Source organism: Globicephala melas, chromosome 6 (genome assembly GCF_963455315.2).
Source record: "Globicephala melas chromosome 6, mGloMel1.2, whole genome shotgun sequence".
NCBI classification, from domain to species: domain Eukaryota; kingdom Metazoa; phylum Chordata; class Mammalia; order Artiodactyla; family Delphinidae; genus Globicephala; species Globicephala melas.
Genome location: NC_083319.1, coordinates 8,595,927 through 8,611,030, shown reverse-complemented (window position 1 = coordinate 8,611,030; position 15,104 = coordinate 8,595,927). Strand labels below are relative to the sequence as shown.

Below are 15,104 nucleotides of genomic sequence, written 5' to 3'. Positions count from 1 at the left end.
CCCCCACTGAGGACACAGAGGCTGCAAGGCCCAGTGGCTTGTCCAAGGCCAGCCAGCTGTCAAGTGGAGAACCCCAAATCCAAGCTGGGACTCGAACCCAGGCTCTCCGGCGGTGGAAACGTACCGGAGACACTCACGCGAAGCACTCTGTCAAGGCTCTCGCCGGACCCCAGAGACCAGGGCTCCTCCGTCGCCGCATTCTCAGCACCCGCCACGGGGCCTGGCACACGGCCGCCCGCACACATGGCGCCAAATCAGTTTCAGGATCGCAGTCCTCCCTCCCTCCCCAATGTCCCACCTTCCCACCTCCACGCTTTCACTTGTGCTGTGCCCTCTGCCTGCAGCTCCCTTCCCCCTCTTTTCCACAGGTCAGACTCTTAGCCACACTTCAGGGCCCTACTCAGACATCATCTCCTCCATCACAATGCTTTGCAGTTTCCCATTTGCACGTAATTATAATAATAAGTGGGGCACGAGCTAATGCATGTAACATTTAGCCCAACGCCAGCCACAAAGGCAGCTGCCGTCTACGTTAGCAATTATCGTCAACATTATTTCATCCAGCCCTCATCCAGATTTATCGTTAAACCCATTTATAGATGAGGAAACGGAGGCTCAGAAACGTGATTTCCCCAACATCACACAGGCAAGAGCAAAACCGGGACGTGACGCCAAGCCAGCCTCTGTGCACCACCCCACCCCAGTGCCTAGAACGGTGCAAGTCAGGAGTCCCTGTTGACTCTCTGGCAACATTTCCCCACTCGCCTGGTAGCTCCCCAGGTCAGGGTGGCATCTCGGTCACGTCTGTATCCCAGGAGCTCAGCGCGGCACCAGCCTTGGGAGAGGAGAGTGGGTTTCTCACAGAGGCAGGTGTGTTCTGGGGCCAAGCTCGAGGCAAGAAGCAAACCCGGAGCTCAGAGTGGCCTCTCTGGGCCTTAGTTTCCTCGTCTGTAAAACGGGCATAAGGTGATAGTTTCCCCCTCCCTCCTCACTCAGTGACTAGGGGTCCTCGGGAGATGTTAGCTTCTGTCGTTAACAGTCAAAGCGCCCTCGGGAGATGTTGGTTTTGCTGCTAACGAAGGGCCACGTGAGCCTTGTGAAGGTTCGTGGCTGTGATCTTAACGTTCAGCACCTGCGGAACCCCTGCCCTAGCGCGTTCCCTCATTAACGGGCCAGGCACATACGCTGAAAACAGGCCACCGGACCTGGGAAGGGCCCTCTGAGATCAAGTCCAAGCTCTCCATTGGACAGATGGGGAAACCAAGGCTGGGGGAGTGGGGAAGAGGCAGCCAGGGCCCCCCAGCCTTGTCAGTGGCCCAGCTCCTCCTGAGAGCAGCCTGGGGAGAGGAGTCTGGGGCTTCAGCACCCAGTGAGAAAAACTGCCTCTGGTCTTGGGGTTTCTGGCCTGGAACCCTCTCCCTGAGCCCACCCTCTCCGCCTGGCCATCTCCTCCCCCCGGCTTGGACGTCACCTCCTCAGGACCACCCCCGCCAGGACAGGTCCAGTGCCCCGAAGTCTCCACCACCACAGCCTTGGTGGTTTTTGCAACCACCGTGACCGTCTGTGGGGGGCAGGGGGGCGGTGGTGACACAGAGACCCAGCGCCAGGCTCACGTCTGGCCCAGACGGGTGCTCGACAAACGAGTGCTGAATAAACCACCCGCGGTGGAAGGTCACCCAGTTTCGGATGCCAAAATGGCGGCCCCGGAGGCCTGGGAGGGAGGCTGAGCAGGGTAGAGGCTAGCCGGGTCTCCCAGCACGAAGGCAGCTTTGGGGCAAGGCAGTGGGACCAGGAGGGGCCGGCCAGGATCCCTTACAAAGCTGCCTTTAAAGCTCTTCTCGGTTAGCAAATATTTAACCACGGCTCAGCGACCCAGGTCTGGTGGGAGAGCATGCTCAGAGGAAGGAGGGGGGTGGAAGGGGGGGCAAAGTGGAGGCCCAGGGAAATGCCCCACCCTCCAAAGGCAGATCGCAGACCCGCACCCGCCAGGGGCTGCCCTTCCCTTACACCTCGAGGAGGCCGCCTTAGTGGGAGGAAGTCGATTCCCATCTTGACACAAACAGAAGGAAACAAAGGCCCTCTCATCCCCTCCAGCCCCTCCCTCCCCGCCTGGCAGAGCCCAGTGTCGGCTGTGGGCACCCGACAGTTGGTGGCTTGTTCTGGGAGCCCAGACCCAGGAGTGCCTGCTCTCTGGGAACACAGACCCAAGCTGGGGCAGGTGGAGAAGGGGTGCCAAGGCCCCCCTGCAGGGGGACCGGCCCACCCACACCTGCCCTGCGCCACTTCCACTCTCATTGGTCTCCAGAGGCTGGCGTCCTGCACCAGGCCCTTCCACGGCCAAGGCCACACCCCAGGCCAACAGAGCCATGCAGGATGGAAAGGAAGGACCAGCCTCCTTAGACTGCTCACCCGCTCCACTTCGCCCGTCCTCCTGCCCCAGAGAGCCCTGGCTTGGGAGCCAGACAGACACAGGACAAACCCCAGCTCCGTGGTCCGGTGCCTCACTCCGTATTCTCCTCCGTGCACTGGGGATAACCAGCTTCTCCCTCACGCCGGGCACAGAGGCGGCTGACCTGTGACGGTGATTTTGTAAACACCAACCTCCATCCCGCTCACACCCAACCCCCGTGCCTACTGACTTCTCAGCAACAACCCTCACCTGCGTGCTCTTCTTTTCTTCCTTGCCACGCCCACTGGAGATTGAGTCCTCTTAGCCTGGGGCCTGGCCATCTGTCAAAACTGCCCCCAGGCCGTGGTGCCCCTCAACACACGCCTGCTCTCCGCCCACAGTGCAGAGCGCTGAGGCTGGACCGGGCGCCTAGGGCACTCTGCCACGGCACCCTCATGCTGGCGGGTGCCCACCACAGGCCCGGACCCCTGTTTGAGAACCCACCACCAACTTTCCCCGTAGCACCCAGACTAGAGGTAGACCCTGAGATCCCAGGCAGAACTACTCGCTGCCTGAGCCCCTCCTCCACGACCAGCCTGACAGCCAGCATCACCACCCAGCCCCTCCCACCAGCCACCAAGAGGTAGGGCGCTGGGGACAGCCTGAAATCCACGTCAGTCAGCTCAGGATCAACCAAAATGGGAGCTGGGGGCAGCACCAAGGACAAGTGAGGGTCTCCGGGGCTCCACCGTGCTGGCCGAGAAAGGTTTTGTGTTGCCCTCATTCATTCATTCATTCATCCATTCATCAACCACGGGGCACTGGGCATTCAGGAGTGAGTTAGACAAACCCACTCCCTGTTGTCTAATGAGGGAGACAGACTGTCAACAAAACCTACAATGGGGCTGGGAGCAGCAGAAGAACCCAGAGGAGGGGCAGCTCACCCAGCCTGCAGCGTCGGGGAAGGCTTCCAGAAGGAGGCGGCACCCGAGACATGAAGGGGTGCTGGCAAGGTGGAGGAGGAGGTTTGGGCAGGGAGAGCATGCCAAGCAGAAGACACAGGAAATGCACAGATTCAGACAGGCGAGAAAATATTCATCTGTTCCACAAACATCTGAGTGCCTTCCTGTGTCGAGAAGGGCACTTCCACAGAACAGTGTAGTGTCAAGGTTCTAGAATTTGATCTCAGTTCAAATACTAACCCCACTGCTCACTGACCGTAGGACTTTGGACATGTGGCTTAATTCTCTCTGAACTTCAGTTTCCTGGGCCATAAAAATGGGAGTAACAGTGGTACCCGCCCCACCGCATCGGGTTGTCATAAGGATTCAATGAAACGAGTAAAGCCACAGAGCCCGAGCAGATGGGGGCTTGTATCATCAATGATGATGCCTGAGTAACTGAGAGCAGTTCCACCTGCCCGAGTGTCGGTGGCCGGGGGATGAGTTGCCAGGTGGGCAGTGGGGTCTTTCACAAGCTCAGGGGTCCCACAGTGTGTCCACCCGTGCTACTGGCAATTTTCTGTGATGTGTTTCGTGCCATGAAATGGGGACCAGAAAAGCGGAATCAAAGCAGCAGCTACCCGGTCGCTCTGCAGGCCATGCAGAGGACGGGAAGGCAACACGCTTGGGGTCCGGTCTTCCTGGGCCCTTGTCCCCCAGAGGTTAACTATTCAGAAAGGAGAAGTGGACGGAGAAACATCAACGAAGATTCAGAAAGCAAACACCCAACAAACCATAAGCCACCAGACCTCGGTGAACCACAGCTCCCTCCGCTCCACGGCCCTGCAGCTGGGCAAACTCCTTGTCTCTCTGAACCTGCACTTCCCACAGGTAGCCTCACAGGGTGGACAAGGCCAAGGGCGAGGCTAGATGGGAAAGTGCTTTGAACTCCACCAGGGCGGGACCACAGTGTCTTGCTTTCCTGGTATCTTGTGTTTATATCTCTCTCTTTTTTTTCTTGTCTTATTGAATTGACTAAGACGTCCAGATCAATGCTAATGAAAATACCTCTATGGTTTCAACATCAAGTTTGCTCAGGCTTGCTCAGTATGTGACGAATGATGCTGTAAAGGGCTGAGTACCAGGTAAGGACTGTTAAGGGGAAAAAGGGAGGAGCTAGCTCAACTCCCAAAACAAAAGAGTTGGATAATTCTCAGGAAAAGAGATGCCGTGGAAAGCCAGCCATAGCCAGACTCCGGCCGAAATGGAGCCTGTTCTCAAGTGACCCACCCACGGCAGACAGGACTCCAGAAGGGGCTTTCCATCTCAGGTGCCCAGTGGTGGGACAGGTGGCCCCTATAGAGTAGGGAGCTCCCTGTCACTGGAGGTAAACAAGCAGAAGCTGGATGGCCAATTGGCAAGGAGGCTATGGAGAAGATTCTGTCCCAGGAGAGAGGTTAGCAGTAACAACACAAACAGACAGGGACTTCCCTGGAGGTCCAGTGATGGGAGACTCCACACTTCCACTGCAGGGGGCACAGGTTTGATCCCTGGTCGGGGAACCAAGATCCCGCATGCCACGAGGCTGGGCCAAAAAAAAAAAAAAAAGATAAAACACAGACAGACCCAGCTCTGCTACTGACCATGAACTTCCCAATTTCTTTATACATAAAATGGGGGTAAAAATAGCATACACCTCAAAGAGTTGTTGTGAGGACCAAATAAGAGAATGTGTGAGGAGTGTCTGGCGCTCTGCCTGACTGTCGGTAAGCGCCCGATAACGTCAGCTGCCATTCTAATAAGAATCAATCACTAGTGCCAGTTACTCTGGCCAAAGCCTAATGGAAAAAAGGCTGGGGGCCCCCCTGGTGGCGCAGCGGCTAGGAATCTGCCTGCCCATGCAGGGGACGTAGGTTCGAGCCCTTGCCTGGGAAGATCCCACATGCCGCGGAGCAAATAAGCCCGTGCGCCACAACTACTGAGCCGGAGCACCTAGAGCCCGTGCTCCACAGCGGGAGAAGCCACCACAACGAGAAGCCCAGCGGGGGCTCACCCAACTAGAGAAAGCCTGTGCTCCACAACAAAGACCCAACGTAGCCAAAAATAAATAAAATAAAATAAATAAATATAAAAAAAAAAAGAAAAAAGGCTAAACACAGACACACAAATCTCGCACATTTCATTAGCCGAATGTCCTCTGACACCATCCTTTTCACTAAGTCCAAGTCAGCCTCCTTCCCAAGCTGCTGCCTCCCCCGTCCATCCCCCTGCCCATCTATCTATCTATCTTCCTATCTATCGCTCTATCCCTCCCTCCCTCCCTCCCTCCTCTCTCTCTCTCTCTCTCTCTCTCTCTCTCTCTCTCTCTCTCGCTCTCGCTCTCGCTCTCGCTCTCGCTCTCTCACACACACACACACCCACACACACACACACACACACACACACACACACAGCTGGCTCCCTGGGTCCAGAGGGAAGTGGGGTGGGAGCAGGGAGAGGGCTCAAGGCAGGGAGGGAGCAGCAGAAGGAGACCAGCCCAGGAAGGGAGGGAGAAGGAAGATGAGCCACGATGAAAATTCACTCATGTGCTCGCTGCTGGGCCAAAAGGAAACCCAATCCCAGGCTGGAATGCCAGGGACCCTCGGCACGGAGAGGCTTCATGCAGATAGAAGATGGAAAGTTTATCCAAATAACAAGACTCCAGCGGGCTGCCCTCCTGAGCCAGCAAAGGACACAGGCCCTGCCCCACCCCGGGGTCACCAGCTGCGTGTCTCCTCAGGCTCCAGCAGGCCCAGAAGGGAGGGTACAAGGGCAAATCCCCTGGGAGGCCCTGCCAGCTTCACATTCCTTGCTCCAGGTGCCTGCATGCCCCCCACCTGTGCATCATGGGAAACTCTGCTCTCGGCCAACAGGCCCACGTTCTGTGTCTGCTTCTCCGGGGGTCAGTTGAGGGCGAGTGGGGACGGGCTCACCGTCTCCCCTGGCAGTGGTAACAGATTCCAAGCCCAGATTTCCAGGCGGTGATGCAGGGTTAAGAGTGCTGGGGCCTGGGATTTCCCTGGCGGTCCAGTGGTTAAGGCACTGCGCTGCCAACGCAGGGGGAATGGGTTCAATCCCTGGTTGGGGAACTAAGATCCCACATGCCACGTGGTGCGGCCAAAAGATTTAAAAAAAAAAAAAAAGCCCTGGGGCCTGAGTCCGGGCACCTGACCGTGACTAGGTGACCCTGGGCAAGTTCCTCACTCTCTCAGGCTCTCCAGCACGTCTGTCCAGTGAAGGGGCTGGACTCCATTGGGCTGGACCCTCAAGCCCTTCCTCAGACTGTGACTGTCCCTGACAGCCACACACCCCCATTCAGGGCAGAACCCCGTTAGTCATCAGCATAACTTTGCTTTCACAATTAACTGGTGTCTGTTTCCCCCACGAGGACAGGGACCCCGTCTGTCTCACTCATGACCTATCCCCAGCACCAAGCACAGCACGAGAACATAAAACCTGTCCCTGGCTGTGAGATTACACCAGAGCCCTCGACTCGGTCTCCCAGGCATCTTACGACACAGGAAAAGGCTGGGGTTTTCCAGAAAAGCCAGCTCAGGCCTGGGGACAGACCCTTCCCAGCCTGAGGCAGTGTTTGCCAGGGGCTCTCCAATCCCAGTAGAGCGCTTCCTATACAGGTGGGGCCTCACACCTGGAGCCGGCCAGGCCAGCCCAAGGTCACACCTCAGCAGCAGAAAAGGTCACTACCCCGTCAGGCAAACCGAGCTGTCACCTAAGCTCGGATCCTCAGTTTCCTCTTCTGGCAGATTCTGTCAAATGATACAGCACCTGCAAAGGGCCTGGGAAACTGGAGCTGAGCCGGGCCTGCACTTGAGCCTGGGGTGAGGTGAAGGGACGGAGGCGGGTGTGTCTGCGGGACTCTCACCTGGGGCCGGCAGGTCACCCTGCTTCTGTGTCCCCCATTAGAGGAAGATCCCAGCCCCACGGCGGGGTGGGGGACAGATGTACCAGCACTTTGAAAAACAACCACCAAAGGGTAGTTGCACACGAGGGGCACTGCGGCCATGGCCAGCAGGTACCACGGCAAAACCAATTTCTGGGCAATTCTGGTTCCCCCAGATACCTGCGCTCTCTCGGCTCTGGGGCTCTGCAGAGCTGCCCCTCTACCTATGGCTCTTCTTTCTTCATGCCTTGGGTCTCACCTAGACATCCCCTTCCCCAACAAGCCTTCCCTGACCCTCCAAGTCTGGGTCACTGCCGCTCCCTTGGCTCACAGAGACGCCCTCGCTCCCCACCTCGGCGGATGTTCCATGCTGGGTCCTTCCTCCCAGAAAGGGGTCCTTGGGAGGATGAGGACCATGGTTGCCTCCCCATCCGGCACCCCCAGCCCCACACACAACCTGGCACTGAGCAGGCTCTCAAACAATGCTGGGATCGATGGATTAATCCCATGGAAGTGATTAAGGCTGTCCAACCGAGCACTGCCTGCAACAACGAAAAACAGAGACAACCCAAGTGCCCAGCGATAGGCGTTGGGCTGAGCAAGTTAAAAGGCAGGCTACTGCGGCCATGATGGAATATTCTGCAGCCATTCTACATGCTTCAGGGGGACGACCAGGATGCAGATGCCCACAGCCCGCTGCCGATTTTCATCTTCTTCCTGTTACTTCTCTTTACTTTCTAGTTTTTCTTTGGTTAGATATTGCTTGTGTAATGACAACAACCATAAAAGGGGGGGCTCTGAGGAAGCTCAGAGTTGAAAGGTGCAGCCTCCAGGGCCTGAGGAGGTGACCTTTGTTGGATGGTGGCAGGTGGGAGCCATTGTGGGTCTGAGGGGGAGGTCAGAGCTCACTACCAAGACCTGACTTAATAGCATCCTGTCGCTCGAGTCCAGCCTGCCAGGGCTCCTCTGGGAGGGAAGCCCTGACCTTGGCGGGGGCGCCGGACCCCAAGGGCAGAAACTCTCAGCTCTGAGGGTTCACTTCGTGCCAGGCGCCAGGCATGGCTTCCGTCATGAAGTTCACAACACTGCGAGGCACTTACGCCGTCCCCACTTTACACGTGGGGAAACAGAGACACAGAGAGCTGAGGCCACAAGGCAGAGGGGGAGCCCTGAGCACTGCAGAAAGGGGGCCCCGAGCCCAGCCTTCCGCCTCACACACCTTCAGCAGCCGACGTCCAGCTCTAAGCACCCAGCGGGCCTGCGCATCACACGGGGGCCTGGGCCACGTCCTGGCCGGAGCAGTGAGTGGGGTGTCTAAGGGCTGGAGGACTGGTGGGTCACAGACCCGCCCAGCTGGATGAGAACAGCACGCTCCTCTCGCCCCACTGTTCCCACCATGCCCACCTGCACTGCCTGGCGCAGAGACTCCACGCTGGAGAAGCAATCCCCCACTTCCCGGTGTGAACCCCCCGAGTCCCATCCATCCACCCACCCCCCCGGGCAAAACCTCTACTGACATGTTGATCCATTTCCTTCTATATTTTTTCTACACCTGCACAGACATACATACTTGCCGACGTACAGCACATCTTCACTTTCAATGGCTATGCAGTCCCCAAGGCTGGTGGTCACTGTCCTAAAAGCCAGATGACATCCCAAGCCCTGGGAGGGCCCAGCAACAGGACCCTGGCCTGTCACAGCACCCCTCCTGGACGGACCCGTTTTCCTGACCAGGAACTGAGACACCAAGAGGGGAAGGGACTTGGGCCACTTGGAGGACTCTGGGAGAGTCCCTGGGCCACCAGGAGCCCGTTTCCTCATGTGACAGGAGGGCAAATAACAGGCATCGCTGAGAGATCGGGCGGCCGAGCTCCTCCCGGGCCTGGTGCAGGGACCACATGGGCGAGCTCTCTCGGAGCGAGGTCATTTCATCACGATGTGCCCTCTGATAATTAGTTAATTAATGGTTGGCCGGAACCACTTGTTCAGCGCATCCCTCCAGCCAAACCTTGAGCTCTACATGGGCAGGGCCTGGGCCAGCTTGGTTTGGGTGCCACGCTCACAGTGGGCGCTCAGTCAAGGTGTGCCCCTGCGCCGGATGCACAGGGAGTCAGTCGGGGTGCCAGGACCCAGGTGTCCCATCCCCAGCCTGTCACACCAGGGCTTAGTCCCAGAGGCCCAGCGCCCAGAGAGGTCGGGAGCCAGGGGGAGGGTCAGCCCACCCAAGATCAAGTCCCTGGGCCCTGCCTCTCCCAGCCTCACCCTTGGGGCTCAAGGACAAGAACAAAAGACTCAAAGCCAGTGAGTCAGACTGAGAGGAATACACGCCAGGAGAGAGGAAGCTGCGTGTGCGCGGCTGCACGCACGCCGGGCCTGTGGTCTCAGACCAAGGTGGGGGCAAACACTCCTTCCAGACGGGCAGAGGGGAAGTCAGAACCAGCCAGGGCCGTGCCCCTGCCCACGTCTGCCCCACCCCTCCATACCCCCCAGCGCCCTCTCTGCACCCACCAGACCCTGCATCCAAATAGCTTCAGGTCCCTGTGCTGCGAGATGGAAACCTTGCAGGACATTTACTCGTTCATTCACTGCTAAGGAATTAATTTAAAGTAACAAATTTCAATTATAGCTATTGATTATTGAGCATTTACTACGCCCGGCACTGCGTTAAATGTGCATAAATGTAACTGATAAACGCACATAATGCAATTTAACCTTTACATGAAAAGCATATCCCATGTAATGAGGGAAGTAGTATTGTTATCATACCCATTTTACAGCTGGTGAAACCAAGGCCTCAAGAACCACAGTAACTGTCCTAGGGGCACCTGGCTAGTAGCCAGTGGAGCCAGCTCTGTCCCTCGAGGCCACACTGTCTGCCTCGTACTGCTCATATCACGGACAAGAACCTAGGATCACAGCCACATGAGGCACCTGGAGGAGGCCCCAACCCAGCCTGCCACGAGTGGGTCCAGGGAACAGCACTCCTGGCTGCAGGCTTAGTCCGTGGGTCCTGCAAGGCCTCTCAGGGCCTAGAACTTGGCCCAGAGGACCCCCACGAGGCTCTCGTCCAAATCTTTCATTGAACCCCGGTGGAAAATGAGGCCCAGCGTGGAGGCTGGGCCGAGCTCCCCTCCACGGCGCTGGACTCTCAGAAGCCACAAGGGGGACTCGGGAAGAGGGGAGGGGAGTCGCGGGGCTCTGCCCCTAATCACACAGGAAGTCTGCTGAGCCCCACCCTGGGGGGCTCCAGGCCTGACTGCGGCCCGGCCCCCAGCCTGCAGGGCAGGCCCCAGAAGCACCTCCTCTCAGATTCTGCCACAATTTCAACAGGAAAACAGGAAAGCTGAGCTGGGTGGCCTGCTACAGCCCAACTCGGAGTGGAGGTTTGTCTCCCAGGAGCAGGCAGGCCTGAGAAAGTAACACTTCTGCCCCGAGAAAGGGGCCTCACCTCTGGCCACAAAGACTCAGGTCAGCATGAGAGAAAGGGCTCGCTGTGTTCAGCCACTCAGCCCAAATCGTGTCCCACCCCGTGCCCCCCGGCCACCCTCCTTGAGAGATGGAATCGCCCCCATTTTCGAGACGGGGGAACTGAGGCCCAGAGAGGGGAAGCCCCCTGCTCAAAGCCCCACAGTGAGCCGTGACTGTGCTGAGCAGAGCCCGGAGGGCTGCCCTCGGCCGGGCTGAGCAGTGGTCGTCCTGGGGGATCAGGCCTCTCCCCGCTCCTTTTCCTGGCAGCCTGAAACATGGCAGTGGGGGTGGAGGGGAAGGTAGCTTGGCTTTTTTTTTAATCCTCCACAACACCTAGCTGTCTGCATGTGGACAGGCCTGGGCTGTCTCCTCAGACACAGGCCTATCTGTGAGGCCAGCACAGGGCCGCTTCTCTCATAGAGGGTTTGTTTGTTTACTCAGTTTTCAAAATTATAACCTTCACAGCCCCACCCGGGCCCATCCCTCCTTCCTGACCAGGCTTCGCTGTCTGGGGTGTCCAGGAATGGAAAGGGCCCCGGGTTCCCGTCCCAGGTCTGCAGCCTCTGAGACCCTGGGAATGTCCTTTCCTCTTTCTGGGCCTCAGTTTACTCACTTACGAAATGGAGGAGGGGACTGGTCAGATGACTGCGAAGGGTCCTTCCTGGCGAGCAGGGAGGTCTGGGCCAGAAAAGGAAAGCAGCCACGGCCCATCAGCGAGCTCCAAACTCAGGGCAAGGGGGATCTGCGGCCTGAGCAGGCCAGGCCGCGAGCGAACCTTCCATGCTAACCGCAGCTCCGCAGCCCAGCGGGGCCCAGACTCCCCAAAGCTTCAGCCCTGTTCTCTTTTCTCCCCTTCCCACTCCTCTCCAGCGAACACTTCCAAAAAAACAAACAAAAAACAAAAACAGTAACAGAACTGCAATTGTCAGCCCACTCCCCTCTGGAGGTCCCATCACTCCTAAAATCCCTGGCGGGCAACTGACACTGCTCCCCCAAGGACTCCCCCAAGGACTCACTGCTCCCCCAAGGACTCAGCTAAATGGAACTGCCACTTACCCAGCGGGTTCCATGTGCCAGGAGCAACTGCCTCCCAGAATCTTCACATGCCCCAGAGGCAGGGATCACCTTCCCGTTTTACTGAAGGCGGAGAGTAACTTGCCCAAGGCCACAGGGCCTTTGCTGGCAGAAGCCAGTTGCCTCCTGGTCAAGGCCAGACATGCTGCCCCTTGAGTTGGGCTGACCAGATTTAAAACCAATATGCACTTTAGAAAACATAAAGATCCACTGTCTTTGTAACAGAAACCACATTGCGTTCAGCTTCATGGAAGCGTCTTGGATGGCATGAGTCCCGTGAGATCAGGGCTCGCGTCACAGCTTCATCCCCACCACCCAGCTCAGGCCCAGCACAAGACAGCACAAGACAGTTTTCAGAGTGGGCTCTTTCCCTCCACAACAAGATGGCATCACACAATAAATAATTGCTGGGGCTTCCCTGGTGGCGCAGTGGTTGAGAGTCTGCCTGCCGATGCAGGGGACATGGGTTCGTGCCCCGGTCCGGGAAGATCCCACATGCCGCGGAGCGGCTGGGCCCGTGAGCCATGGCTGCTGAGCCTGCACTTCCGGAGCCTGTGCTCCACAACGGGAGAGGCCACAGCAGTGAGAGGCCCACGTACCACAAAATAAATAAATAAATAATTGCTGGGCACCTGCTCTGTGCTTTCAACACAGCCCAAAGCCTACAGGCTCCCAAGAGGTCAGAGCCAGGAGGGTACTAGAGATTGTGCTAGTGCCCCATTGCACAGATTGGCAAAACAGGGCCAGAGAGGAAGAAGGGCTTGCCAGAGGTCACCTGGCACCAGCCCTGAGACTCTTGCCTCCCAGGCTGCACCCATAAATGGCTCCCGGCAGGTGGGAAGGATTAGAGGCAGGTAAATAAAGCACAAGAGGGTGAGTAGCTTCCTGCCCAAGGGACTCCTATTCTAGAAGATTCTGGCTTCACAAACTTGGCTGGACACAAACAGCTCTGTCAGGCGTGGGGAGGAAGGACAGCAGCTGCGGCTGGCTTGGCCACAGATGTGTGGGTGGGAAAGTGGGGTTCACAGTTTCCAAACCACAATTCAGTTTTCCTCTGCCCCTCCTGGGTGCCTGGTTACCCACTGGAGCCCCTGGCCCTGCAGGTGGACCCTGCACCCTGGCCCATGCCCTGCACTTTCGTTCCCCTGAGAGGAAGGACTCCCTCGGCCAGTGTCCTATCAAGGGTGATGCGCAACAGTAATGACTGGTCATCACAGGAGCCAGCACTTCCCACATCATCTCGCTGATCCCTCACAATAACCGAGCGCATCTGGGCTACCTTAGGCCCACTTTACAGATGAGGAGCCTGAGGCCAGGGGAAGGGGCAGTTGAGACAAGATCTCGAAGCCAGGTCCCCAGAATCCAGGCCCGCCCTCTTTCCACTCTGCCCCTGGAAGCAAAGGTTCTCATACTCAGCTGCTGCGGAAGGGAGTGAGTCTCCTGTCATCAAAGGAATGGGAACAGGGGGAGCTAGGACCCCTGGCTACCTCAATAAAACAGCCTATGGGGGGTCCATCAATCCCGCAGGCCAAGAACAGGCACCAGATCTTCCCAACCTCACACATCACCATCACCAAGGCCTGGTTGCTCCATCACCCCTACACACACACACACACACACACACACACACGTCCCCTGACTGTACCCCATCCGCACTGGTTTGGGCCCCTCTCACCACGGGGCTCCCCTCTCACCCACCCTCCTAGGCCTCCCCAGGACACTCAGGACAAAGTCCCCTCTTCTCTAGGGCCAGCCTATGTGGCTCTCTCCTCTTCACCCCATCCCCCCCCCTCAGCCACTGGGCCAGTTCCCCTCTCACACTTTCCTGCTGAAGATCCCCCCCCCGCCCCCCGCCTCGAGAACACTCCTCACCCTGAAGAGGGACAGCCAGCCAGCCAGCGCCACATGGGCAGAGGCTGCGTCAGAGTTCGGGTATCAGTGTGTCCCTGGTGTCTAGCACAGTGCCTGGCACACAGTAGGAGCTCAGTAACTACTGACTGAATGAATAAAAGGATGACCAAGTGTGTCTGGGGCAAGAGCTCATCACATGCCTGTGGGCTCTCACAGGCATGCAGATGGCGACCCTCTCCCTCAGCTTCTTACATCCAAACCCACCCAGCCCTGCCTTTAGAAGGTACCTAAGACCACTAGGAAAAGGTTTTCAGAGACAGAGAACTCCCATAAGTAGATACTGGTCTTAGGGGGTCACAGATGGGAAGAAAAGGCACGGAGAGGCATAGCCATTGGTTCAGAGTCACACAGCAAAAAGTCAACAGGACCAGGCTCGAGACCCAGATCAAGCAAATAATTCTGGACACGTGGCCAGGCAAGGCGGGGTGTGTTCCTATCTGTCTTTTGTCCCTTCATTCCTGGGCCCTGCCCAACATCGGACACAGAGTAGGTAATGCCGTTGACTGACTCTCCTGTGTGACCACAGCCCGTCTCACCACCCTCCAGGTGCCTGCTGACCGCTGCAGATGTCCAGGGCCACAGGCTGGTGCTCCTCAACCTGGGGCATGCCAACTTCCTGGAACACATGGCAGGGGTCTGGGTGCCTGAGGCTACAGGACAGACCTGGCCCATCTCCCTCCAGGTGGTGTCCCGGAGCTACCACGCGCTGTGCTCTCACCACTCACCAGCCCCGTGCTGCACCGCGCAGGGGCTGTCACTCCTGATTCTACGCCCTCAGAAGCCAGCACTCTCATCCTCTTTAACGGAAGGAAGACACTGAGGCTCAGAGAGGGTGGCCAACCTGTCCTCAAACACCGTCGAGTGGCAAAGCTCGGACTCGCACCCAAGCAGCTGAGCGCACAGCCTTGCCCAGACCTCTGGACTCCCTGCTTCCTTCTAACTTACCATCCACTGTGTCACCAGGCTGGTCCCTTCACCTCTGTGGGCCAGAGGTAGCACATCTCCAAACCGAGATGGTTCCCAGGGGTGGAACCAGCTGCCCTGGAGAGATGGGCACTTCCTGTTCTTCCAGTTTTAAAATCTGGGAGATCAGAAGATTGCAGTGTTCCATGACTCAGGCCCTAAGATTCTATCAGAAGAGGGGCATGGCTCTGCTCCACCCTCGAGGGTTTTAAACTTAGGCATCTGCCTTCATGTTTCCTTCAAACTCTGCCCAGCACCTTCGACAGAAAACCCTTCTTCCTCAGGCAGGGAAGTCGGTGGGGGTGGGGCAGGGGAAGGAAAAGCAGCTCAGGAATTTCTGTGACCGACCGCAGGAGGATGCTACGAGGAGACCAGGGCTGGAGTGAGTCACGAGCTCTGCCTGCGGAGGAGGACGGGG

The 15,104-nt window shown here is 57.7% G+C and overlaps 1 protein-coding gene across 4 annotated transcripts in view; it reads right to left on the bottom strand.

The window, feature by feature from the left end:
• Window positions 1-15,104, bottom strand: part of NIBAN2 (niban apoptosis regulator 2) — a 51,505-nt gene that overhangs the window by 30,363 nt on the left and 6,038 nt on the right. Inside the window, exons 1-2 of one of the 4 annotated variants that reach the window (XM_030858602.3) lie at window positions 2,660-3,217; window positions 2,410-2,573 (exon numbers count right to left, since the gene is read on the bottom strand). The exons of 1 other annotated variant lie outside the window; for it this stretch is intronic. In XM_030858602.3, coding sequence (XP_030714462.1) covers window positions 2,410-2,573; window positions 2,660-2,730 — 235 coding nt within the window. In that variant the 5' untranslated portion in view covers window positions 2,731-3,217. Of the gene's footprint in view, window positions 1-765; window positions 836-2,409; window positions 2,574-2,659; window positions 3,218-3,333; window positions 4,916-15,104 lie in introns of those variants that run through there. 2 more of the 4 variants (XM_060300400.2, XM_060300399.2) reach the window with 2 other exon arrangements.